This window comes from Zeus faber, assembly GCF_960531495.2.
Source record: "Zeus faber genome assembly, chromosome: 20".
Classification (NCBI taxonomy): domain Eukaryota; kingdom Metazoa; phylum Chordata; class Actinopteri; order Zeiformes; family Zeidae; genus Zeus; species Zeus faber.
The window spans coordinates 15,921,138-15,948,040 of record NC_137207.1 but is presented as its reverse complement, the minus strand read 5'-3'; the positions used below and the strand labels follow the sequence as shown (position 1 = coordinate 15,948,040).

At 47.0% G+C, this 26,903-nt stretch overlaps 2 protein-coding genes across 2 annotated transcripts in view; one reads left to right on the top strand and one right to left on the bottom strand.

The window, feature by feature from the left end:
* Positions 1-36: 36 nt before the first annotated feature.
* On the top strand, positions 37-4,951 carry g6pc3 (glucose-6-phosphatase catalytic subunit 3). The gene is made up of 6 exons (XM_080021061.1): positions 37-281; positions 1,045-1,151; positions 1,282-1,372; positions 1,479-1,597; positions 3,613-3,754; positions 3,881-4,951. Exons 1-6 carry the CDS (start codon positions 64-66, stop codon positions 4,221-4,223), a joined length of 1,020 nt encoding a protein of 339 aa, XP_079877187.1. The 5' UTR covers positions 37-63; the 3' UTR covers positions 4,224-4,951.
* A 1,680-nt stretch (positions 4,952-6,631) lies between these two features.
* Positions 6,632-26,903, bottom strand: part of tanc2b (tetratricopeptide repeat, ankyrin repeat and coiled-coil containing 2b) — a gene marked incomplete at its 5' end in the record, with an annotated part of 109,220 nt that continues 88,948 nt past the window's right edge. The window contains 19 exons of the mRNA XM_080021747.1: positions 6,632-9,746; positions 9,917-10,017; positions 10,427-10,573; positions 11,231-11,322; positions 13,102-13,131; positions 14,734-14,866; positions 15,040-15,215; positions 16,050-16,173; positions 17,308-17,441; positions 19,480-19,573; positions 20,408-20,614; positions 21,071-21,307; positions 21,531-21,653; positions 21,780-21,888; positions 22,313-22,473; positions 23,588-23,755; positions 24,139-24,417; positions 25,046-25,215; positions 26,147-26,378. Of these exons, the coding sequence (XP_079877873.1) occupies positions 7,673-9,746; positions 9,917-10,017; positions 10,427-10,573; positions 11,231-11,322; positions 13,102-13,131; positions 14,734-14,866; positions 15,040-15,215; positions 16,050-16,173; positions 17,308-17,441; positions 19,480-19,573; positions 20,408-20,614; positions 21,071-21,307; positions 21,531-21,653; positions 21,780-21,888; positions 22,313-22,473; positions 23,588-23,755; positions 24,139-24,417; positions 25,046-25,215; positions 26,147-26,378 (4,791 nt within the window). The 3' untranslated portion in view covers positions 6,632-7,672. The remainder of the gene's footprint in view (positions 9,747-9,916; positions 10,018-10,426; positions 10,574-11,230; positions 11,323-13,101; positions 13,132-14,733; positions 14,867-15,039; positions 15,216-16,049; positions 16,174-17,307; positions 17,442-19,479; positions 19,574-20,407; positions 20,615-21,070; positions 21,308-21,530; positions 21,654-21,779; positions 21,889-22,312; positions 22,474-23,587; positions 23,756-24,138; positions 24,418-25,045; positions 25,216-26,146; positions 26,379-26,903) is intronic.

Genomic DNA, 26,903 nt, shown 5'->3' with positions numbered 1-26,903 from the left:
GAGGAAGCGGGCTCGCGTTATTTCCCCGCGCGTCACTTATCGCGTCGAAAGGCAGCGCGGAGCATGGACGCGCTGCACACGCACGGCGTCGCGATGGCCCAGCGTCTCCAGCTGCAGACGATGGGCCAGGAGAAGCTCTGGCAGGTCGTCACGCACATGGGCGACCCCAAAGCCGCCTTCCTGCTCGTCTTCCCCCTCACGTATTTCGTCCACCGGCGGAGCGGGGTGGCGGTGCTGTGGGTGGCTGCCGTGTCAGAGTGGCTCAATCTGGTGTTCAAGTGGTGAGTGCGTCCCCGGCAGCCTCGACACGTCCCCGGCCACGTTGGTGTCGAATCACTATGTCAACAAAACGTGTTTTGTTTTTTTTGCCCAATTGTTTCGAGACATTCGAGCTGAAACGAACATTTTAATGGTTGCACGTCGCTGTTTAGTGTGACTTCCGCGATCGCAAATGAGCGTCCTTCCCTGTTTATTGTCCGTGTGAAACAAACCCCGGAACCCGTGTGGTGGTGCGTGGTTCGTTCGTGGTGAACGACTCTTAAGTCGGATTCCGGCGGTTAGTGTTTGACTGAAATGTAAATTAAAACGCGAAGGCCAAAAAAAAAAAGCTTTAGGCATAACTAATTGAATCAATGTGACTGATTTATACTTTGCGTTCCACCAGAACAATCAATGTAGACAGAAATACATCAAATGAATTGAATGGACAATTCCATCCATTCCGTCTCAGAGCCGCACGACTCCTCCGCTCACCTTGCGTTGTCACAACTGAATCAAATGAACGTAGAGTCGAGCGACTCGAGCGACTCTATCCTCACTGATCGGCCTTGTGTGTGTATATTTAAACAGGGGCGGCCCTTGGAATTATGAGGCCCCTTAGCGAGTGGGGGGTGGGAACCAAGAGAGTGACTGAGAAAGTGTCCCCGTTACGCACGGTGCGCATAGTGGTTACGCCAGCGGCCGACTGTGTGTGTGTGTGTGTGTGTGTCTGTGTGTGTGTGTGTGTGTGTGTGCCCGTATCTTTGTACTCTATTTTTTTTCCAGGTTTCTCTTTGGAGAGAGACCATTCTGGTGGATCGGCGAATCACGTTTATTCGTCAACAATCCGCCCAAAGTTCATCAGTTTGCTTCTACCTGTGAAACTGGCCCCGGTACGGCAACATGACGTACATTTCACTGTTTACAGCAGAACGTGCGCAACTTCTTTCCGCCCAGTAAATTTGAAGCTACTTCACGTCACGACTCCGCAGTGAAAGTTGTTCTTCTGTCTTTATTTCACAGGGAGTCCTTCGGGACATGCGATGGTGACGGCGGCGGTCTGGTGGGTGGTGGTGTCCTCGTCGGGCTCCTTCCTCTACGCCCGCAGTCAGAGGTCGCCCTCTTTCAGTTTAGTTTCAATCAAATTTGGCGAAAATTGACACTGACCGATGACGATCGACACAGTATTCAATGGTCTCTCTCTTTCTCTCTCTCCCCAGCCTGCTGTTGGCATCGCTTCCGTACCTTCTGTACATCGTCATGCTGGTGACCGTCGGACTCTCGCGCATCTTCATCCTTGCGCACTTTCCTCACCAGGTCGTCGCCGGATCGATAACAGGTCTGAATGCAGTTTTATATATATATATATATATATATATATATATATATATATATATATTGTTTTTGTTGTTGAAGGCTTTAGCGCCGAGGTTAAGACACATCTCGAAAATAGGCATCGGCAAATACCGGTGTCGGCTCTGGGTTCAGTACATCCCCACTCCCTAAGTGTCAAGTGTCTCGATTTTCTGCTTTTTCTAAACATACACCGTGTTCTAAATTATTGTGCAAATGATATTTTTCTCTGATTTTCCCAAAAAGTCGATGCAAATGACAGTCAGTATAATTTAGGTCATCAACCGTTAGGGTATAATTTGAATGTTATTGAACAAACCTCCCAATGATAACAGTATTTCTTTCAAAAATAAGAAACCCAAAGTGCACAGTTCTAATTGATTATGCACAACAGAGTTTCAAAACACTTTAGGTTGTAAAGAACTGAAAATGGTCACTTGTTGAATTTGCAGCATTAGGTCATATACTGAAATCAAAAGCTATTTCAATCAAAAACATCTTAACAGGCCAAGTTACATGTTAACATAGGACCCCTTCTTTGATATCACCTTCACAATTCTTGCATCCATTGAACTTGTGAGTTTTTGGAGAGTTTCTGCTTGAATTTCTTTGCAGGATGTCAGAATAGCCTCCCAGAGCTGCTGTTTTGATGCAAACTGCCTCCCACCCTCATCGATCTTTTGCTTGAGGATGCTCCAAAGGTTCTCAGCAGGGTTGAGGTCAGGGGAGGATGAGGGCCACACCATGAGTTCCTTCCTTTTATGCCCATAGCAGCCAATGACAGAGAGGTATTCTTTGCAGCATGAGATGGTGCATTGTCAGGCATGAAGATGATTTTGCTACGGAAGGCACGGTTCTTCTTTTTGTACCATGGAAGAAAGTGGTCAGTCAGAAACTCTATATACGAGGTCAGTTTCACACTTTCAGGGACCCTAAAGGGAGCTCTCACTATGATCCCGGCCCAAAACATGACTCTGCCACCTCCTTGCTGACGTGGCAGCCTTGTTGGGACATGGTGGCCATCCACCAACCATCCACTACTCCATCCATCTGGACCATCCAGGGTTGCAGGGTTCTCATCAGTAAACAAGACTGTTTGAAAATGAGTCTTCATGTATTTCTGGGCCCACTGCAACCATTTCTGCTTGTGAGCATTGGTTAGGGGTGGCCCAATAGTAGGTTTATGCACAACTGCAAGCATCTGGAGAATCCTTCACCTTGAGGTTGATGGGACTCCAGAGGCACCAGCAGCTTCAAACACCTGTTTGCTGCTTTGTGATGGCATTTTAGCAGCTGCTCTCTTAATCCCATGAATTTGTCTGGCAGAAACCTTCCTCATTATGCCTTTATCTGCACCAACCGTCTGTGCTTTGAATCAGCCACAAATCTCTTCACAGTACGATGATCACGCCTATGTTTTTGTGAAATATCTAATGTTTTCATACCTTGTCCAAGGCATTGCACTATTTGATGCTTTTTGGCAGCAAAGAGACCTTTTTCTTTTCAATATTGCTTGAAACCTGTGGCCTGCTTAATAATGTGGAACGTCCTTAAGTAGTGTTCCTTTAATTGGGCTCACCTTGCAAACGATCAGGTGTCAGATTGATTTCAGTGATCCTGAGACACAATACCATCCATGAGTTTAATTGAAAAACAAAAAATTAAATGTTTAGGACACTTAAATCCAATTTGCATAATCATTTGGAACGCGGTGTACTGTAGAGGCAGGTTGTACGTCAGGCGGGAAATGGAATAAATGTCAATCATTATGCTCCAATGACCTCAAACTAACTCGAGGTGACACCTGTTCATAAAAATGTTGCTTGTGGAAAAAGTGGTGTTAGTCCTAAGTGGGGGGGGGGGATCCATATTGAATTGATAACAGTTGATGCATGTTAATATTGTCACTATAGTGTATATATTTTGTCAATAAACTGTCATCTCACCTTCATCCAATGAAATACTGGGAAAGATAATACATTCATAGCTTGGTTTCCTCAGGTATTATTTTGGGGGTAGTTCTGAGCTCCAGAGTCCCTTCAGAGCGCCCCCTGCTGTTCCACGTTTGCTCCAGCCTCGGTCTCCTCCTCACTGCCCTGCTGCTCCACGCCGGACTGGAGCAACTGGGAATCAACCTTTCCTGGTGAGTGCGACATCGATCAAAGGGCGTTGCATCATCATCTAGCACATCCACCGATGGGCGCAGCCGTCAGGAGCGATCAGGAGTTAAGTGTCTTGGTTTGGAATTTGTCCTGGTTTGTTCTCACAGGTCCATTGCTCTGGCGAATAAGTGGTGCGCCCACCCCGAGTGGATTCGCTTGGACACCGTCCCGTTTTCCTCTCTGACGCGGGACTGCGGCGCCATCCTGGGGTTAGGTCTCTCCCAGTACTGGAAGCCCGGCGGATGGCCCCTGCCCCGGGCTCCGCGAGCGCTGTGTCTCGCCCTCTCCTCCATGGTCCTGTACCACATTAACCGCTTCCCGCTTCCGGTCCAACCGCAAGCGCTGTTCTACGGCCTCTTCTTCGTCAAATTCATCATGGTGCCGCAGGTGGTAATGGTGTTGGTGCCTGGATTCGTGCACCTTCTCACAGACAAAAAGAAGAAGGACTAGAGAATACTTTTTAGAGACTATGCAACTTCCTTTCGATCTCGGGCTCACACCGCTGTGCTTTTCAGGGTTAAAGAAGATCGTGCTGTAGTTTAAGGCTGTGTTATACCACTTCTCCCCACGGGCTGGTTTGAGAGAATAATTTGTCATAATAAAGTCTGCACTATTATTTTAAGACAAAATATTCACATGGTTTTGCAGGCCTTTTAAGGCTAAGGGTGTTATGTCTACCACACACAAATGATGTTCAATTGCTGTTTTAAATCCAGCTGAGTGATTTAGCCAAATATCAAACATGCATTTCATTAAGTGATGCGGTAGCATCGGGACAGCAGACATGAATGTGTTTGTATGTCAGTTGTATGGTAGTTGTTCTGCAGGTGGATTTGCTAGCCCTAAATGCAAATCACATGTGTGCACTGCAGCTAGTCAAAGGTAAATAATTGACATGCAGGGCGTGTTTCAGTTGGTAACCATTTATAAATGTTTTTTTTTTCCAATACATATGGTGGGTTAACTGTACAGATTACAATCATTTTTCATGTTAAAAACACATTCTTTTTATTGTTTTTAGTTACTTTTTTTTAATCACAGCGATCTGAAAGCTCACATTTTACAGACAAGAGAACTCTGCTCAGCAAGCAAATACATTAAATTAAAATAAAAAAGAATCTCTGATCTTGCTTTCGCCTGGTAAGGTTCGGAGGAAATGATTGGGATATTCAGGGATAGCAGTCTCCTCGTTTTATTCCCAAACAGTATATCACACACCAGAATCAGGACACTGCTATACATGTATCTGCTTGAGCGCATTTGGAAAGAATAGAACATGCATCAGAGTATTTACAACAAACTAATATACATCCACAGGTTGAAACCATACACTCCAAACGCCTGCAAAGCTGTTGAAACTAGGTATGATACAATTTATTCCCCGACATCTTGGAATAACTCACTCTCTCTGGCAGCAGATGGAACTTTTGAGAAAGTTAAGCGGTAGACACTAGACCAACCCTCAAGGTTATGTTTTGTCAGGATTTAAAAAAAAAAAAAAAAGCCTAGACAAGTAGGTGTCAAAGCAACTCAGTCCATATTTACAAATGACATAATCCTCTTTATACTGCTTTGATTATTAACATCCAAACTCAAAGAGTTACTGTGTGCTGTGAATGACCACATCCTTCATCTTTTAGATTACTTTGGTTGCACCAGCCACCGAGCGGCTTCAGTTTCCCAACGTGTCGCAGGCCAATTGGCTGATTGAGCTTCTGACGGGTTCCCGGTCGAGTCGTTCCAGAGATTGATTACGTGAAAGGATGTGCTCACTCAGAACCATAACACCCCCCCCCCCTTTTTTTTTTTCTTCTTTTAAATAGATTTACCTAACTCGGCCGGACATGGGAGTCCATATATACAGCAGATATAACGTATGCTAGAAAGTCTATACATATTCACCAGTTTAAAAACATCCGCTTTCTCTTCAGATGATTCTCATTTTCCTCGCTGCCCTGTAAATCATTAGTGCCGATGACAGTTTCGGGAACATCGGTCAGGGAAGCCTGCGTCTGACCGTTCACGCACCCACGCTCGCACTACTCAACAATCATAATAAAGTAATTAAAATACATAAAGTGCACCCTTAGTTTGGAACGTCACAGGCATTTTAGTGCAGAAATGGCGGAATAATCAAGACGTAGTGTGGGCAAAACAAATGGTACCAAACAAAAGGAAATCCTTATGGTGGCTTGTGTGAAATATGCGCCCGTGTGCCTTCATAGCCTTCAGCAACCTCATGACACCGTTGCTATAATCTTTCTATTCGCAATATCATCTCGGTGAGTACAGAGGAGGGACATGACCAAACTGCGATACTCACTTGACACGAGTACCATGACGTGCTATTTATCAACTTTGTGTGACAGCCCCCCCCCCCCCCATTTCTTTTTTCTTTTTAAAATACCTCCAAAAGAAAACAGGACATAAATGTATTGCACAAAATTTTTCCCATTTCAAGTGTTTAATTTTGTACGCCATCCTCTCGAAACAACCTTTTGGGAGTTTTGGAAAACGATGCCCCTCCGGGCTCGTACAGATCGACAGCTTGAGACTTGCTCACGAGCGCACGGCGACGCAAATATTGATTTAGAGCGAGTCCGAGACTCGAGCCCGAACTTCACACTAAGGCATGTCATGAGGTTCGCTATATTACAGAAAACCCCCCCCAAAAAAAGAGACGGGCGGGAGCCTCCGTCATTAAGAACTCAGACTTGTGATCTAAAAGGTATGCTTGTTGATCCATGCAAGTAAAGCATTTGAACGTCAACGTGTATCCAAAATTCAGAAAGGCCTTGTACATGCACATTCTTTTTTATTTAAATTTTGTTGAAGCTTGGTAACTATGTCTATGGGTTTTTAGCAATCCAAATATTGGTCTCGGTTAGAGAACCTCCACCCTGCAGCAGCTCTGACTGGGTCGCATCCGCCGCGGGAAGAAAAGAACAAAAACTCGCTTGCGATACACGATGACGATGGCCAAGTCTTCGCACAAATGGAGGTAAGTTTGTCATTCAAGGTTGGTCGACATCTCGCATTTCTCGCCCTCGTTGGTTTTTCTACATCCATTTCATACGACTGGTGATGAGACTCAAAGGCAGGGTTTCAACAGAATACAATTCAAACGCAAACTATGTCTTGTTTGTATATCTATGTACAATATATAACTTAATTATAAATATTGTAATTTTTCTTTAAGTACTGAGTTGCTGTGTCGTTTGTATTTTAGTCATTTACAGTATTCAACATACATGTGTACTATTGTATTACATAGAGTAGAGCCTATTAGCAACCTCGGTTAAGAGCACACTTTGAAAGAACAGGAGATGATACATAGTCCACAAGTACAATGGTAGTTCAATGATTTGTACTTTCACTCTCACAGTCCCACGTACAGTTCGCTCGTAGGGAGTTTGTGCCACACAACCGCATTGGAAGTGCACTGTCTTCGATTCCGTATGAGAGCAGAGAGAGCCGGCCCCGTCCTCGGGAGCCCGCTCTAAAGTGTGCAGAGTATGATAATGGAGTAATCACTTCTTACGTCTCTTGTTTGTATTTATTATCTGCGTATGGTAATTCTCAGCGTGTGGCGCCGGCCGCACCTTTCTCTCTCCGTGAACCGAACCGTACTTCATTTCTCGCGAGTTCCGACGGAAGAGTCCATCTGTGTCACACACACACACACACACACAGACACACACACACACACACACACACACACACACACACACACACACACACAGACACACACACACACACACACACACACACACACACACACACACACACACACACACACAGGTCTGCAGCATCTGCTGTATAGCTAAATATTCTCTCCTTTTACTCCTATTAATATGCCAAGTCCGACCAGCCAACCAACCCACACCACAGACGGGCCATCACACATTCGACTCCACAAATGGTCTCTTTGGTTTGATGGGGGACGTGGGGCCTTGGGTCCGGGAATCACGAGAGAGTTGGCGGTACATGTTGTCCTGATAGGCCTGCGCCACGGGCAGAGTCCTGGCCACCTTGACGTCAGGGTAGGTGGGCACCTGGCTGACCCTTTCCAACATGTCCCCACTGCCACGGGAGCCATTGGTTAACTTGCCCAGTGAGGAGGGCTGGGACTGGGAGTAGTAGTCTTCCTCCAGGAGGTGTCCATTTTGCGCGTTGTTGGTCTTGTTGTAGTAGGCGATGTTACCCAGCGAGGTGGGGGGGCTGTAGGCGGACCCCTGCTGGACCAGCTGGCCGGGCGAGGTTGGGCTGATGGCGGAGTCCATGGAGGTCATTGCCCAGGAGCGTGAGGGCTGGTGCAGGTACTGCTGAGTCCGCGCGGTCTTATCGATGATGCCCATAAAGGGCGTGGTTCGAGAGCGGGTCGCCTCGCCCTGGTACAGCCCCCCGCTGCCCCCCTGGGAGGGAGAAAGAGGAGAGATGTCGTCACAGGAGCGCTCGTAGGTGGCCTGCAGTGGGATCTCCATCTGCTGGATCGAGGAGGACGGCCTGAAGCCTGGTGCTAAATTACAAGTAGATCCCGTTGAGATATTGTTGCTAGAGGGGGAAAAGCGCAGGCCTACGCTTTGGGAATGGATGAGAGGCCTGGGGGTGGGCACATGTTGCTTTATCTCAGTGGTATTGGCACTGACCGGGCGTCTTAACATATGGGGGATCTCAGGGGAACCGAGTTGGCACTGCGGCATGGCGTTGGCACGCTCCAGCACATGCTCAGAGACGGGGTAGTAGGCGGCCGACTGGCTGCGGCTGATCTGTGGTGTCTGGTTGTAGCGGACGGCCCCCGGGCCCCCACTGCTGGCGCGGTAGGCAGAGGAGGGGCGCTGGGGTAGCTCATCCTTCAGCAGGCCCGACTCCATGACCCCTCCTCGGCCTCCGTGCTGACAGAGGGCTCCGGCGCTATGGCTGGGCTGGACCTGGGCCATGGGCCGTCCGTCCAGGGAGGGCTGATACATCAAGCGGCTTTCCACGTCGACTGAGCCCCCTGGGTAGCGGTTGCCCATGGAATGGCCCATCTGGCCACCGTAGCCGCTGTTGCTCATCACATTGCTAGGCTGGTTGGTGCGGACTATTTGTGCGATGGAGGGCTGTAGGCGCAGGCCCTGGGCTTGGTGGTGCTGGGAGGAGAGGGAAGGCTGGGAGCTCAGCTGGAAGGAACGCTGGCTGCTCATTTTGGAGAGAGGGGACTTGGGGCGGCCGGGAAGCTGCTCCGTCTGGTAGCGCACAGGGGAGCCGGACTGGGACCTGTACAGACACACGCTCTCCACTGGGGGGCTGGCTCTGTACTGAGCGGCCCGACAGAGTGGGGAGGGTGGTGGGCTCTGGTGGTCCATTCCCTGTCCGCTGCTGCCCATCGGAGGGGGGCTGAAGCGGTAAGTTGGCTGGTGAACCGGGGAGGTGTGAGGTGAGCTGTGCCGGTAGTGGGAGTTCTGGTGCGTCGGGGAGAGGGAGGGGGAGGTTGGCTGGTAGGTGCCACGGGTGGGAGAGGACATGGAGGAGGAGGTGGGGTGGTATTCGTAGGGCTGGCCCATGGGCGAAACCCCGGTTAGGTAGATGTGGTCGGGATGGGTGGGGGAGAGTGGGGGGCTCTGAATAATTGGCAGACTGGACGGGTTGGAGAGGGGCTCGGGCGGGGGCAGACCCATAGACATGGCCTCCAGCTCCTGCTCCAGGTATTCCTCGTCCTCAAACAGGTCCTGGACGGGCTCCATATCCTCCAGACGAGGCTCCGGGGGTGGAGGGAGAGGCATCGACAGGGAGAGGGACTCCTCGTCCTCTGGGGGAGGCGTTGGAGGAGGGGAGGGAGGCGGCTCCAGCTCCAGCACTGGCTGCTGGAGGTCCTCCTGGCTGAACTGCAGACACTCCTCCTCCACCCTCTGGAGCAGCCGCTGGATCTCACGGTTGTTGGGGCACTGCTTTATGGCTTCATTCAGGTCCTCTAAGGCTTCAGGGAATTGTCTGGAGGCAATAGAAAGAACATCACTACTAAAGGAAAATGTCTATTTTCTCTCCATAAAGTTTTAAGAAAGACACTTTGCTATCTGTGCCAAAGAGAGACAGAACGACAAGAATATTCGTGAATATTTCATTCTGGTTGGGAAATAAGACGAGGGAACAGAGGGTTGTACCTGCTGCTGCGTTTGGCGCGGGCCCTGGCATAGTAGGCCTCGTAAGATTTTGGTTTCAGTTCAAGCGCCTTAGTAGCAAATTCCTCAGCCATCCCAAAGTCCTGCAGGGATGAAGATAAATAAACTATGGCTGCAGCAGCCAATGCACGCAAAGACGCTGGATAATCTTATTATGTCGAGTTTAGTATTCATCACACTCGCAACACCATCGACTTTAGATTACTGTGGTGTTTTGTTTTCTGTTGAGGAAAGCGCCATTCCCTTTTTTCATGGCTTATGACACCACACACACACACACACACACACACACACACACACACACACACACACACACACACACACACACACACACACACACACACACACACACACACACACACACACACGTATATCAATTCTTTAATATTACATTTGAAAGTTAGGATTAATATGCAATGTTGATGAGTAAATATTTTATGCATTTTCACGTGGTAGCTATAATGTGTGATCACTGGACCGTTGTGGCCTTACGTTCATTTTTCTCCGACATCGGGACAGGTTGAGGAAGAGCGACACTTTGAGTTCCCTGAATGTCTTGAGGTCCTCACTGAAGCCCTCGCGTGGAAACTTTTTAAGGGCATACTGGTAACGCTGAGCCGCCTCTTTCACCTTTCCCTTCTGTCGGACACAAAACACAGAGAAGCAACTTAAGATATTGAAAAAGATAATTAAACCAAAACACTCTTTCAAACAGGAACAGAACAAAAACATAAAAGAAAAGGGGCTTCGTAATGAGCAATACCTGAGAATAATATTAAATTCATGTAGCAAACTTCATGAGGGGGGTGTCATTTCGGAAGCAGGTATTGGTTGTCAGGCCGATTCAAGATAAAATAAAAACACCTTAAATTCCTCAAAACATATACAATTTGTAAACCATAAGGAACAAAAAATAAATGTTATAACAAATAACTTGAATTACTTAACCCCCCCTCTCGTTGTTGTAATACCCTCTTCACCATAACTAGAATCTTTCACACATTATAGCTGTAAGTCTTTTCACTATTCATTAAAAAGGGTCATTAAAGTGGTAATCCGTAAGATTACTTTGTTAAAAAAAAAAATCCACTTTTCTTTTAGCTGAAATATTTTTAGAAAGAGCCATTCAATGTATTTTGGGTTGTGTGCTAGCTCCTCTTTATGCCGTCTCCATTATTGGTGGCTGGGTCCGCCTTTCCCGGCAAAAAGGAATTTGAACGCTTTGAAGCCAAGATGGTGATTTGTGAGCTGATTTATCCGGATGTCACTGAAGGAAGCTGAAGGCCGATCGCGCACCTTGTAGAAACTGTCCCCCTCCTCGATCAGCTTGCTGAGTAAGATGATCATGATGTCTGGTTTGGAGGTGGCCATGGCCCACGTGGCTGGACCTGGGTAACACAGGGAGGAGAGGAAGAGAGAGAGGAAAAGTGACACAAAGTATGAAATGGCGAGGGGCAGGGAGGAGAGACTGGGAGTGGCTGTACACACGACAACAAGGACAACGATGCCAACAGCAAACCGGAATGGAGAATGGAGGAGAAAAGACAGCCATCCGCAGCAGAGATTAAGTCTACAATGTTCTGCTCTGACGTCCCAGGAACATGGCAACCTTGGGGGCGGGAACGTTGCGGCAAATCAGACATCAGACCAGGGTCAAATGCTATTGCATCGATAATCCAATAATTGGATTTGCTCAAACCAAGGCTGTCAAACGTTTTAGTTTCTTTGGGGTTTTTTTAAGTCACGATTCACCACAAAGGTTTCTGCGAGATGCCATGATTAATGGCAAACTAATGATCTCACGTTATTAAATAGATACAACATCACAATGTCAAACTCCAGCAAAATAATTTCACGACTGTAAGGAAACCTATGTTCTTATAATCCGTCAGCGAACGAGAGAGAGTTAGAGACCCAATCAACTGTCCATTCATGTTTAGTCTGGGGCAGACGCTGTTTATTTAAACACTGCCATTTTGGCTTTCATCTGATACGTTAAAGACTACTGTATGTGCTTCTATGATTTGAATTTGACAGCACACACATACTGTAACTTTCTACTTTGACAGCCCTAAGATAAACCTGTTTCAAGGACAATTTTTCAATTCAATTGTCCTGATGTGGTACCTCCCACTGTGCTGGTGCTCCGAAGGGGGGTCAAAGCAGACTTAGTTCATTCTGGTTCTGGTGTAAACCCAGTCCAGAGGTACAGTACAAAAAACACGAAGGAACGATATAATCAGTTGTTCTTAAAAACCAATGTTCTTTCTAGGTCCTCTATTTCGTAGCGACGCCTGACCTAAGGAAGTGCTCAGAAACAGAATATAGCAAGAAAAACCCTAACGTCCATGCAGAGGTACGTAAATCCGATTAATGTCTCCTGAAAAAATAAATGGAAAAACCTTGATTAAAAAAATGCTTACAGGGTCGATACCAAAAAATGCTATGCTTTAACAGGGGGAAGAAAAGAAAATACGTGGCTGTGTCTTTTCTAGATCTCTGCGACAGTAACACACACGTACACACCACACACCATAGAGATGACAAGGTGGGGACACAGTGGTGAGGGGAGGCAGGCACGGGGTTAAAAAGGGAGCTCTGCAGGCGTTATCTGTCCTCCGGGGTGGCAGGTGGGGTGAAGGGCGGGACAGGGCGGGGGCAGGAATGCTGCTGACTGGCCTAGTCGACACGGAGGAGAAGCATCTGGAAGATGAACGATGCACGTATCACCCCGAGCATGTGGCGGTCGGTACAAGAGTGTTTCGAGTTTCATGCAATCTCCCCACCAGGTTGCTGGAGGAGAGGGCTGGCTGATGTGGTCGGGAGGTGAAGGTGGGGGTGAGGGGCGAGGGGTTTCGTTCATGCATCGGTGGTATGGAAGATCAACACCTGGTACAATGTCACAAGCCGGGGGAGGTGGGGAAACCAGGGCATGCTGTCGTCAATGACTCGGACATACATTGGCATCTAACCTCGAGGCAGTCCCCGACTGCGTCTCTTGTCAGTGCTAATACCTGGCCTGTTCTGCATGTTTTTGTGTCAGTTTGAGAGGGGTTTGGTAGCTAAGCTGGCCTGCCGACACTTAGGACGACACAGACAACACAGAGAGAGGAGATAGAGCTGTCAAAATGCCTGGTGGGGTGAGAAGTCGACAGCCTTGGCTTTACCTCGGGGGCGACTGGGCAGCGTCTGACATCCTGGGGCCGGAGAGAGAGAGAGGTGGGGTGGGGGGGGGGGGGGGGGGGGGGGGCAGGAGGAGAGGGGCCGGGGGTGGGGTGGAGTGTAGGGTGTAGGGTGTAGGGGTAGGGAGGTTATGAGCGACGGTGGTGCGGAGTAGAGAGAGAAAAAAAAAACCCAAAACAATATAGGAGCGGAGGAGTGCATGGGAGTGTCCGAGAGAAGGGGAGCGAGGGGGTGTCGGAGAGCGAGAGAGAGAGAGAGAGAGAGAGATAGAGATGTGGAGGAGGAGGAGGAGGAGAAGTGAAAAAAGGAACACAAAAAAAAAAAGCTGCAGTGAGAAGCAGAGATAACTGCCTCGGCAAAAGAAAGACAAAAAAAAAATAAAAAATAAAAGCAATAGAGAGAAAGAAAAAGAAAGACACAGAAAAGAAACACCACCTGCGCTAACAACTACCTGTCTCTCAGCGACTGCAGAGAAATAGAGACCGCGGGAGCGAGACGGAGAGAAACAAGAGGCCGTGAGAGATAGATAAGTCACAGAAAGAGAGAGAGAGAGAGAGAGAGAGAGCTGAAGTACAGCAGATATATATATATAGAGAGAGAGAGAGAGAGAGAGAGAGAGAGAACAAGAACAACACAGGGATAACAATAGTACAATAAAAAGAAAGCACACATCAGAGCCATGGAGCTGGAGAGAAGCAGCACGGTGCAGCAGCGGGGGGCGGGGGCGGGGGATGGAAACAGAAGCTGCGTCTGCGGCCGCCGCGGGGACGCCGCGCTACAGCACCAAGGACGGGACACGGCTGCTGGGAAAGGCTGGGCTTTAAATAAAGTCTGCCGCTTCGTGAAAGGATTGCACCAGAGTCTAATTGAGTCTTGGATCGAGCCTGTTCACCAGTCAGCACACACACATTTTACATGACCCCAGATGATAGTAATAATTTTGGATTTGTTAATATTGCCTCTACTGTATATTCTGGTTTTTGGAAAATTCTACCATCGCGAGAAACCGACCTCCAAATGATCTCCTGCTCCGAGGGTCACACAGAACTGGCAACGATACTTCATTCAGCCTGATTTTGTATTTGTTCTTTCCCTTTTAAAAAGGCCGAAGTGCCACGAGTTTAGGAAATTCAATGTACAGCAAACGTAACTTTTACAAAAAAATATGTGTTTTTAAGGTTGGTTTCTCATCACATCGCTCAGTTTCTCCACAACCCACGTCTCGAGACGATATTAAAATGATAAAAATGTGAGCTATTATCCGGGAAATGGCCGGGCGTAGTGTTGAAGGTGTGTGCCGAGTGGTAAACGGCTAAAACTCTATATCACAACAGTACGGTCCATTAAAAAACGAGAGCTCGTCCTCATAACGGGGCTTTTCCCGGGGTAGCTCATGGTTTTTGTTCCCAACCACAGTGCATAGCGCATTTTTATGAATTGCATCTCATTCCGTGGCAGCCCAAAAAAAACAAAACAAACAAAAAAATAAATAAAAACACACACACAAACAAGAACACACTTTCATTGTGCGCTACAGTCTCTGTAGGAAGGGTCTTTTTGCACAGGACGGATGCACTCAAGCCCGTCACACGCTGCTCCCAGCTTCCTGCCTTTACCTATCTTGGCTCCTTTCTTGAGCAGGGCGACTACCACTGAGGTGTTCCTGCATCCCACCGCCCTGTCGAGGGGACGCATGCCGCTGTAGTCCACGTGCTCTATCATGGCGCCGTGGTCGACCAGGAACTGGACCTGAAGCAGGGAAGGAAACGTGAAACAATGACACCCTTTTCCGGATGAATCGCGGCGACGGCGGCCGAACAACCCGCTCGGACTGTAGGTCAACATCGTTTTAAACTCGAGGTAACCCCTGCCACGAACCCCCGCGTTCTCCAATTCCCCCCCCCCGGGGAGGGGGCACTCACCACCTCAGAGTCCCCGTAAAAGGCGGCCAGGTCGAGGGGGGTGCGCCCGTTCTTGTCGGCGTGGTCGGTGGCGGCGCCGCTCTCCACCAGACAGCGCACGACGGGCAGGTGGCCCTTCAGACACGCCCAGCTCAGAGCCGTCAGACCCTCTTTGTCCATCAGAGGTAGCGAGGCACCTGGACCGAAAGAAAACAAAACGTTGAGATCGCCAGTATTTCATTACATCTCATTTCATTCCTCGGGACTCCTGCTCCGACAGCCCTAATCGAGTCGGACAGGGTTTTTTTTCCACTGCTCAGCGTCTTGTTCTGGCGTTTCTAACCCGTCGGGGGAATGAAAGTTTTTACAAAAGTTTTGCGGTGTACAACATGACTCAGACCCTTTTAAACCCTTTCCATTCCTCAGGAGTCCAGGTCTGAGCTCCTTTCAGCGGGTCATACGTCGATTGACTCACGCTGCTTTGAACACTCGCCATCTCAAAGTGATAATTGTCGGAACTCTTGAACGGCTGACACACACACACTCCAACATGTGAATCAACCTTGTATGACTCACCACTGCAGCAGCGTTTGGAATCGTGATTTAGTTACTAAGATAAAGTGCTGCTGGTGTGGAAGCTGTTATTTTGTGTGTGTGTATGTGTGTATATACTTGAAAGTCTTATACTTTATACACACGCACACACACACACACACACACACACACATATAAATACACACACATACATATACATACATACAAACTGTACATACATACATACATACATACATACAAACTTGACATACATACACATATATACACGTACACACATACATACACATATATACACGTACACAAATACATACATACATACATACATCCACATATTTATTACTTTACTTAAAAAAACAAACATATTTTTTACCTCAATTGGTACCTGTGATCTGATAATTCTTTTGTATTGTATTGATTGCTTCATTTTACAGAATAAATACATTTAAAAATAATAACAACAATAATAATGAATGAACCTTGAGCTAGTAAGAATTCCACTGTTCCGAGGTGTCCTTCCGAGGCAGCCATCATCAAAGGGGTGCGGCCCTGCTTGTCTGCCAGGTTGACATCCGCCCCGTGGGTCAACAGCAGATCCACGATCTGAAATGTCACAGAAGCAGCCGCTGTAGTCAGCGCCACCTCATTATAGACAGCAAAGATTCATGGAAATTCCTGGAGGAGTTTTTCCAGATGGAACGACCTCACCAGGGTCAACAACAGACTACGCTGCGTTCAGTCCAGCATAAACGTTCAATGCCGAAATACATCGCAAGTATATTTAACATATTCATGTGTAACATAACTAAATTACAAAATAAATTATAACTGGAATCCATTAGTTACAGGATAAATACAACTACATTTAATACATTTCTCATAAAGACGGTTTACATTGAAGCGATTTTCACTTCCGCCATCATTTTAGTTTGTGTCGGAAACCTTTCATTTGAATGAGTTTTGAGTTTTGAGTTTTGGGCTGAAAAGCAGAGCCAGACCCCTGTCGTACCATAGGACTGTGTTTCCTGAATGGAAACACAGCAAACACATCAAGTTTCAAGGCAAAGAGTGCAGTGCTACTGCGGGCAGCTAAATTACAGTCGGCATCAAAGGGTTTCACGTCCAGTTCAAGGAATCACCTACAGGTAGCCTGAGCCAAACGGCACTTTTTTTCCCATTTGGATTTTCCATGCAGTTAAACTTGGGAGTGGTTTGTCCGCGTTTCCCTGCATACTCACTCAATCCATCTGTCTATTTCAAATGGAGATATTTTTCACACATTTTTTGTCGACTCATTTTTGAAAGAGGTCGTTTCAAAAGTAACAAAATACGAATCAATCGGCTTTAGTTACGGAGACGAAGTTCACTAAAATATGATATGACTTCAGAATCAGAATCATTTGATCGGAACACATTTTTCATGTTCAAGGAGTTTGTCTGGGTAACGTTTGGAGCACTGTCGTGGAAACAGAGAGAAGAAGCAAAAGAAAACAAAAAAATATATATAAAAAAGATTTAACAAGAAATACTGTATAAGAAGAATATACAGAACGTTCTCTATGCACCAGATAGACAAAAAAAAAGATAATATAAAGAGGGTAAAATGTAGTGTGAGCTGGATTACATTTCAGTTATGACCGCCCCAACCCTGATGAAATCCAAACAGCAATGGGTCCATTACGTCTTCAAGGTGATTCTAGGTCAGATACAGGGTTTGTTGATCCAGTAGCCTCCTACCTGCCAGTGTCCTTGTCGGACGGCGCTGAACAGCGGCACGATGCCTCGCCTGTTGGGCTGAGCGACGGCCGCGCCCTGTTCCAGAAGCAGGCGACACACCTCCAGCTTCCCACGGCCGGAGGCAGCGGTCAGAGCTGGAGAGACAGAGGGAAATAACGTCATCGGCGATCCCAAAACAGTAGCCGAGATATCGAATCAAAAGAAATATTTCCCATTGAGGGCATTTATTGCCTTGTAATGCGTGGCAGAGGTCATAGGCTTCCAAGAAGACAAGAAAGGTACCTATATGCAAAATGATTTAATTTTGTCTTAGAACAAATGAAAACATTTTAAACCTGAATTGTGGTCGTCTGTGCGAGTGCCTCTGTGTCGATTACATTTACATTACATTTAGTCATTTAGCAGACGCTTTTATCCAAAGCGACTTACAAGGGCGAATAACATTCAAGCTACATTGCAACAGAAACATTAGTGTAACAATAAATAAATTCTGTTAAGTAGTGCTAAGTAATTGTAAGTTAGGAGAGGAGGTGCTCTCTGAAGAGCTGGGTCTTCAAGTGCTTCTTAAAGACAGAGAGGGAGGCCCCTGCTCTGGTGGTTTTTGGCAGCTCGTTCCACCAACGTGGAACTACAAATGACACAGTTTAGTATTTTTAGAGATTATTGTGCATAATCTCCCGGTGCGTTGCAATGCCATTTCACTGCATACAGTATATGTATGAACGCATGAATATGTATGTGACAAATAAACCTCTTGAATCTTGAAGTTTGAAGGGCTTTGACTCAGGGCACCTGCCGCCAGGGGACCTCAGTGGGCATTATTACAAGTGACATTTTGAAAGTGAATGGAAATTAGTTGATTGAGACGTTACGCTGATTCGTTCTTTCCAATCATTGTAGTTATGAAGGGAAGTTAAACGTAAGCGTGAATCTGATCAAGTCCTTTCAGACATGCGCAAATTCCCAGCTAGTCTATATCATATTTTGAACTTTACGGAACCTCTCACCTCCCCAACAAGGTCAAATGAAGACTGGGTCAAATTACGGCAACAGTTCTTTATGTGGGTTATGTGGCATAAAATCAGCTTGCCTTGCAGATCATTACTGTGTTGTCACAACATGACAGTTGTGTTAATACGCCTATTTAGTCTGGAGCTTTCTATTTTTATATACCCCAAGGTCAAATGGTCATAGGCGTGTCCATTGGAAATCGGCCTTTTGGTTCACGCGTGGATTTGTTGGGTGTGTCCGTAGGAGTGGTGCGGTCGGGCCCTAAGATAGTCCAGGGTCCCAGAATGCCTAAATTCACCCCTTCACAATTAGTTAATAACAAGAATGTGATTCTAAATGAGCCATGTCCCGAAATCCAGGTGAAAACGCAACACTCCGGGACTACTGCAGTACACTGGGTCTTAACAGCGCATAAACAGCGCAGTAAGGTCGAGTGCGGACAAGTAATTTTCTAATAACTTTTTTTTTTTTTTTCCTTTTATGCGGCGGGAGGGGGAGGAGGAATAACTCGAGCGATGAGGATTCGTAGCCCTGGGGTAAAATGACACATTACGTTGGTTGAATGCCGCCACAGCGCAATCAGACTAGTCATTTCTAGGCACCCTGTAGCGCTCTCGGCTTCTTCCAGCCGAGTGGGAGTCTGGTAGAGCGAGCCCTGCCCTGTCTGCAGCGCCATCAGCACCTGACGCAGCAGCAACAGCAGCAGCAGCAGCGACGAGCATTGGACTGGCGGAATAATCTCTCATATCTGCACTGCAGCGCTACCCGTCCCCCGCCGTTGCTCAGACGAAAAAAAACAAAATAACCTTTCGGATTAAATGAATGAATAAAAAAATATATACAATTCCCGCCTGAAGGGGAGATGTTTCTCAGTACATGTTTCTGGATAGGATGAAGATGATGGTGGTGGAGGTGAGGTTCAAAGAACAAATACCGGTTTCGATTTGTGTGCGTGTGTTTTTTGTTTTTAATGTGAAATTTTAAAAAAAGAGGCACGGAATCCTGCAACAAAAGGGCATCAGGAGATCAAAAAGCCCTCTTGGATCAAAGCGGGAAGGCATCAGTGTATCAGCGCGAGCCATGAAATATTCATGATCGTCTGTCATCTGGTATTGAATATGGGGCTTAATCAGTGAAATGGCAACCGAGCCGCGTTCCTACCCGTCTCTCCCCACAGGGTGTCAAAATTATTGATCTGAGCGCGCTCCACCTCCTCTTCATCCTTCTCTGGCAGGTCCAGCAAGTAGGAGACGATCTGAGGAGGAAAAATGGGGAAAAATGCACGTGTGACTCCACATGGACTGCTCATTTTAATTGTAAAGCCGGCCCACCTTTCCTTAATAATTAAGAATAATGTACTTTGGCATATTCCAATCTAAAAGGTGCAATTACCGAGCGTAGACTCCGACAACTCAATTAAGAGAGTTGAAGCACTGAAGTGTTTATTGGAGCAGGACAATGGCAGTTTAATGAAAGCCAATTATTCTTAGATGTAATCTAGCATTTTGACACACGCCCGCTTCCCACTCATGTAATCAGTGGGTTGAGGTGCATATCGGTTCTATATTGATTCCCTAATTGATTCCTATTGCAAAAATGATCCGACCATACAAACAGAACAAACAGCTGAGAGAAAAGACACAAAAGCGCTCGCTGATCCGAACCCCCCACCCCCGACTAAACACACGCATATACAGTAGTCACTCGCTGACAAATAATTTGATGCTTTACGACCCCCTGCATCGGCACATCTCAATGGAAAACACTTTCACACGGTCGTAGTTTAAAAAATTGATTTGTTCCAATCAATTGTTGTCATCACATCGATATGAAATGCATACTGTCATGTTTGGGGTCCAGGCTCTGCCTTATTGAGCGGGAAGGTCATCAGACTGCTGACTCATCAGAAAGCCTGGCAGTCAGCTGACTGGCAGATGACATTGCCGTGCGTGACCATGAGCTACATATATCTACATTAAAATCCACCACCGCCACCGCAGCTGCCACTTTAGTATTCTTATTATGTCTAATTCTTGCTTTGACGAAGGTGATCCTGGAGGAAATAGGCCAATGTAAAGATGCAAAGTACCTCTGTGTAGCCCATGCTGGCTGCGGCGATGAGGGCCTGCTGCACCGCGTGGCTCTTGGTGAAGGCCGCCTGCTGCTGGGTCTGCGGAGACTGCTGCCCACCCCCCAAGCTCCAGTCGCACTGGATGAGGAACTTCACCACATCCATGTGGCCCCTCAGTGCCGCATGCACCAGCGCACACTGGCCGTTCCTGTCCAGGTGGTCCACCTGGTCGACGGCCGCAAAAGCACAAAAGGCATTGTTAAAAAGAAAATACTCATAGGCTTCTTGGCTAAAAAGAACCGAAAATGACGGCCACGTCGATAGGAGCACACATGTTGATACAAACATCTGAATATTGGTGGAAATTCAGTGGTATCCTCGTTACGGCTTTCAATTGCTTAACATGAAATTAATATTTACATGTGTACAGGCCCAGTACCTTGAAGAAAAACACACACACACACACACACACACACACACACACACACACACACACACACACACACACACACACACACACACACACACACACACACACACACACACGCACGCGCTTGGCACACATACTGTACATACAGATGTGGAAGTATATATACACACAACACCAAGCGATACAAGTGATGAGCTGGTGAGAGCTCATCCAGCTTTGTCCAGCGCTCAATCCAAAATTCAAACCCCCACCTTGGCTTTCCTGCGGCAGAGAGCGGTCACGATGGCCATGTGTCCTCCCGAGGCGGCGTAGCCCAGCGGCGTGAGGCCACTCTCAGACAGAGCGTCCACGCACGCTCCGAACTCCAGCAGCAGAGCCACCATGTCCATGTAGCCCAGGTGGGCGTGGACGCACAGGACGGGAGCGTTGTTCAGGACCTCGGTGCGGTAGTTCACGTTTGCACCGCCGAGCATCAGCAGCCTGCTCACCTGTGGGGGAAAAAAATCCACTTTAACACCAGAAGCTAATTACTGAAATAGTGAAGATGGCAGCAGAACACAGCGCTGGGCTGACATCCCTACATTATGTGACACAACAAACAGATTTAACTGATCAGGGTTGACGAAGGTTGAAGTGCTATTGATTTAAGCCACAATGCGAATATATTGGAAATGGAATTCTTCTTTTTTTAGACACGGCCAGCGCTTGTACCTTGATGTTGGGGGTGTAGAGGTTTCGGAGAGAAGAAAGTGCTGTTGAAAGGCCCTCAGTGCTGTAGGACACCCACAGGCCTTGCAAGATAGATGAGGAAACCCCGACTTTCTTGCTGAGTCCCTGAAAAAAAAAAAAAAAAAAAGACAGATACCGTGTGAATATTCATGATCTTGGAGGGAGACGGCAGCTGTGTGTGAGTGTGTGTGCGAGAGTAAATGTCTTGTGCTGATATAGAGAGAGGGAAACCTTGAAGATGTGTGCTTTGAGGATGTGATGCCCCAGCTCGATGGTCTGCTGCCTGTTGAGCTTGTTCTCCTGTCTGGAGAACCAGAACGCCAGCAGGGTGTGTCCGCTCCTGCACAGGAACAAAATATTTAGAAAAAGCAAATCCTTCACCCCAGTTTTGTTCCTTAGTACAATTACATTGCATTTAGCAGACGCTTTTATCCAAAGAGACTTAAAATTATTCAAACACAGACGGACGCAGCCATCAGGAGCAATTAGGGGTTAAGTGTCTTGCTCAAGAACACTACAGCATGCTAGCAGGAGGAGCCTGGGATCGAACCAGCAACCTTTAGATTACTAGACAACCACCTCTAGCTCCTGAGCTACCATCCCCCAGAGTAAGTTAACACCACACGTTATTACGAACAAGAACCGCCTGTGAGTAAATAGGTTCACCTTGAAGATCAGGCGGGGCCTCGTGAGCCAAACAGACGGGCCACTACCCTCATTCTATCCATCCACGCCCTATATCCTGCTTCCCCCCACTCCCTCACCTCGGATCGCAGAGGAACTTGGTCTTCTCTCCTTCCTCCCTCCAGATCAGCCACTCCCTGAAGGACGGATGGACAAACATCCTGGTCCCGTCCCGCCTCTTGACCAGGAAGACCGACAGGTTGTCCACGCGCTGCTGGAAGTCTTCCCAGTCCAGAGTGCCCTGCAGACATTTAGAGTTGCTGCGTGTTAAACTCATGTTGTGGCAACTTCAAAGTAGGCGTGTGTATAGACACCTACACCAATGACTGAATGATCCATTGACACAGTTCACTGGGGGTGAATAAAACAGTTTATCCCATGTAAAATTCCCTGAACAGTATCAGAGGCCCCCCTCCGGAGCCAGGGACAGTCCTGAATACCTTGAGAATGGATCAAAAACATCTCAGGGCCCTTATAGACCTTGCAGTGATTCAGATCCAAATCGGCCACCATGATGGTTTTTTGGTGTTCCCTAATAAAGACGTTGAAAAGCTTCTCAACACGGAAGTTTTAAGTTATTACAGTTACATTCCTTTTTAGACCTATTTTCTTATCCTATGGCCTATCCTATCCTATCCTATGTACAGACGTTGGTCTAAATCCAAAGGTAAATATTAACAATCGAAAGGTGAATGCTTGCCTATAAATGTTGTTGAATCCAAACGAGGACTTGCATTAGGGTTATAAGGTCCTCCCACAGGTCTCAGGTTACCATGACGGCTACAGCAGGTGAGACAGCTCATATTGAAAAGAATTCTCTCTGGCATTAAATCAGATATCCCTTCATCTCACGGTTAACAGTCGCTCTATTTCTAAATTTCATTTCTATGGTAACGGGAGGAATATCGTGCCCCACGACCATACTATGAGCAAGTGCCCAAAATACTGAGGATGTGATCTTACTCACAGATTATGCAACATTCAATATCGGGCGCCGGGCAGCGCTACAGTTACATCTCCCTCTGGCAGTCACTCAAATACAGCTTGAGGGTGAATCGAAGCGAGAGGTTGTGTTTGAGTACTTGCAACCTTGAAAAATGTGGTTGCAATTATCATTCTCCACGCACAACATCATTGCAATATGCTCAACTTGTTTGTTTTCACTTTTGCCTGGGGAATAAAGAAAACGAGGCGCACACTTAATCTACCGTTTGTCCTCTCCGAAAGGATTACTTTGTTCTCCCCGCGTAACAGTCACATATCTCTTATTTATAACTTAATATAAATGAAGGAAAGTCAAAACAAACAAACAAACAAAAATAACTGGTACAAACGGAGCGTTCTGGCGACGGTACCTGTAGCGAGCCGGCGTTGATGGCCTGATAGATCTGCTCGTCGGTCAGCGGGTGGAGCGAGGCGACGGCCACGTTGAGCAGCAGCAGCGCCCGCTCGAAGGACGTCTGGGTGGGAAAGCGCATGTTGCACTGGAGCAGGTAAACCTCCGCCAGGTTGACCGGCACCACCTGAAGTCGGGAGGAAGAGAAGTTGGAACTCGGTGCTGCTTTCCCCTTCAGTCCAGTTCCTTCGCAATGTCGCAGAAAAAGACCCAGTGCCACTTTGACTCCATTCTCTGCCAGGAGGGTGGAGACATCTACGCCTGTCATGTTTATGTAGCGCTCAAAGCAACTGTCTCAAACTAAGTATGTATTACTTGTGTGAGCAACTAAAACAGAAAATCCATTCCAATTTTATCAAACCTATCTTTCTTCAACTACTGCGATACGACTTTCTGGGTGGAGGGAGGCACGTGCTGTTGCAGCCCAGTCTCCCGTCCTGCTGCACCATCCCACCCTCCGGTTCACGAGAAGAAGAAAGACAGAAAGGCAAGAAGGAACCGCACGCAAACCTTATAGCTGGAGCTCTTTAAGACCAGGTAGCCCTTCTCAATGAGGTCAAAGGTGAGCTTGAGGTACAGGTAGGAGCCTTGGCTGAGGGCCTTCAGGTGGGCGCTGAGCTTGCCAAAGGTGGTGTTGTCCATCTTGCCGTTGAGGGAGATGTTGTTCTGGATCTCGGGGCTGCTGTGGATGCGGTGCAGGATGTAGCCCTGCAGATCCTGGTCGATGGCGTCGTTCTCCTCCAGGCCGTCCAGGGAGATGCGGTGGAACGGCAGCAGCTTGGTGATCTCCTGGGCGGCAAAACAGAACAACCTCTAATTAATCCCATTGTCATATTAACTTTAAGAGCTGCCTAATAAGGATGTTGGATGGCTTAATTAAAGAAGTAGCTGTGCGTCTTAACTAAACATCATGAAATGCACGAGAGGTCTGGCCACACTGTTGCTAGGAAGGCTCCTAGACTCAGAGACTTTCCCATGCGCTTTATTTATCCAATATACTGCTAAATATTAATGACCAACAGAAATGTTTATCTTGGTTTCTAGGTCTGTAGAGATGTAAAATACAACTGAGGAAACCCAAAAATGTAGGTGTCCAGTCCTGTGAACGGCTTCATATGATATTTTAAAGCTATGTGCATATTCTGCTCAGATAACACAATATGGTCCCCCTAATCACATCATTCGAATGACTTTTCCAAATGTAAAGAAAAGGTGCTTTCATTTTGATCAAGGCACACGGTTTAGGAAGGTGAACATCGCGGCAGAGTTCAAAACCCACGCAGAACCCAAGAACCTGAGATTCTACTAATAGTAAAAATAGATACTGACGTAAATTAAAATTCTTTTTTTTGATAACACTTTTTTGCCAAATCACCAGCAATTCAGTAGGAAAACCTCTAGAGGGGAGTTCCTGTACCTGTAACGTGGTTCTGACGGTCACCACCAGTTTGAGCCAAGGAGGGAACTTGTTAATGGTTTTGGAGAGGAACGAGACGATGGTGTCCCCGTAGTCCGGTTTGTGAAACTCTGCCTCGTTCAGACCGTCGATGAGGATGATGAGGTCCTCGTCGGAGCTGATCTTCCTCTCTGAGGGAAGAGGAGAAAAAAGATGGATCAGAATACCAGTTTCATCACCATGTGCATGGCACTAATTTCCTACAAAGTTGTTATTTTTTCAACTTGTATTTAATGCTCGGGCGTAACATCTTGAGGGAAGTAAAGGTCGGGAATAATTTCATGGTTAAGTGATGAAACTTGTGGGTTAAAAAAAATAAATAAATACCAGTGTCGGTGGCAGAGTGGAAAAAATAAAATAAAAATCTAGAGCTTGTGTGAAAGTGGCATTTAATATCAAAATATCATATCAGTATCATAGAACAAACGACACCCTGAAGGTGTGAAACAACATTAGTCAGGCGTCACTACATTTCAGTATCAGCGCTGTTTTAAAATGTCTCTCGGCTTGCCCAGCACACACGTGCTGCGGCAACTTTCAGTTTGACTGTAATTACCCAGAGATGTGGGATTTTGTAATTTGGCTTTGTTCTTTCTCAACAATCCCAAAATGTTAAGCCGGAACTGGAACTATGACAGCAAACATGATTTTGTGAAAATGTGATTCAAAGCGGCATACAAAAAAAAAATAACAGAGACAAACACATTCTGTTTAATTTGTGTTTGTGATGGACTGAGACTTTGACTCCTACACACATTGGCTTTCAGATTTATTGTCGGGCGTTTGTTGAATTTAAACGATGTCTGTGGCGTTTCTTTGGTGGAAATTGCCGTCGTTTTATATTCTTTTCGACAGGGTGTATGTAATTTACGCTTGCAGCCGTCGTGGGGTTCGAAGAGACAAAACTGACTTCGTTATTTGACATGTCCAGACTGACTGATGACCCCCTGTGGGAGCCGGAGGCCGTGGGGGGATAAGATAAGATAAGATAAACCTTTATTAGTCCAACAACGGGGACATTTACATTACATGCCCCTACGAGGCAGGGGCGGCGAGTGTCACCTTTGTAAAGTGCATCCAGGGGTTCGAGGACCCCTCTCCTGAACGAGGCCAAGGGGTCCTGGACGCAGGAGCGCAGGCTGAGCATGCTTTGGAGGTGGGGCTCTCTCAGCAGCTGCTCCCTGTAGGCCACCAGGTGCGGGGAGCGGCACAGCAACGCCGCCACATTGTGCACAAACTCCGGCACCAAGCAGGTGTAGGCATTATCTGCCTGGCAGTAGTGGTACGCCACGACCTGAGGAGGGGGAGGGGGTACAGAGATGGAGAGGGTCTGTCAGTGCGGTGCATCTTACGTGCCCCTCATACATATCACCACTTCGACTTTTAGAACTTGAAAAAAAAAAAAATCAGACCGCAGATGAAAATCCAGAGGCAATGTCACAGTACTTCACAGGAGGTCGACGACGCAATCCTATCCATCCTCAGAGAAGAGTTTTTCCTAATCCGCACTGCTCCGGCAACTCATTTGGGATTGACTTAACGTCACGGGGGAGGATGGCGGTGTAATGAAATATAATACTTCTCGTTTCGCCCTATGGTTTAATCCATTAATAATGCATTGCCTGTTGCTGTTGGGAGCGTCTGATCCCGGGTCGGCGCATGCGTGGTGGCGACTAAGGGCGCGGGAGTCGAGCATCAACACCATCAACATAACTCACAGGCAAGTAGTGCACACTTCCTTGTCCAAAATTAAATGTAAGGAATGTAAGGAATCAGGTGGCAGAAAGATGAGGTTATCATTGAAATGACGGCTGCTCGA

What these genes read in the sequence shown, in the direction of transcription:
- g6pc3 (XM_080021061.1), top strand. Translation starts at nt 64, where the DNA reads ATGGACGCGCTGCACACGCACGGCGTCGCGATGGCCCAGCGTCTCCAG. An exon ending in TACCTGTGAAACTGGCCCCG is followed by an intron (nt 1,152 to 1,281) that starts GTACGGCAACAT and finishes TTTATTTCACAG; the next exon opens with GGAGTCCTTCGGGACATGCG. An exon ending in CGTCGCCGGATCGATAACAG is followed by an intron (nt 1,598 to 3,612) that starts GTCTGAATGCAG and finishes TGGTTTCCTCAG; the next exon opens with GTATTATTTTGGGGGTAGTT.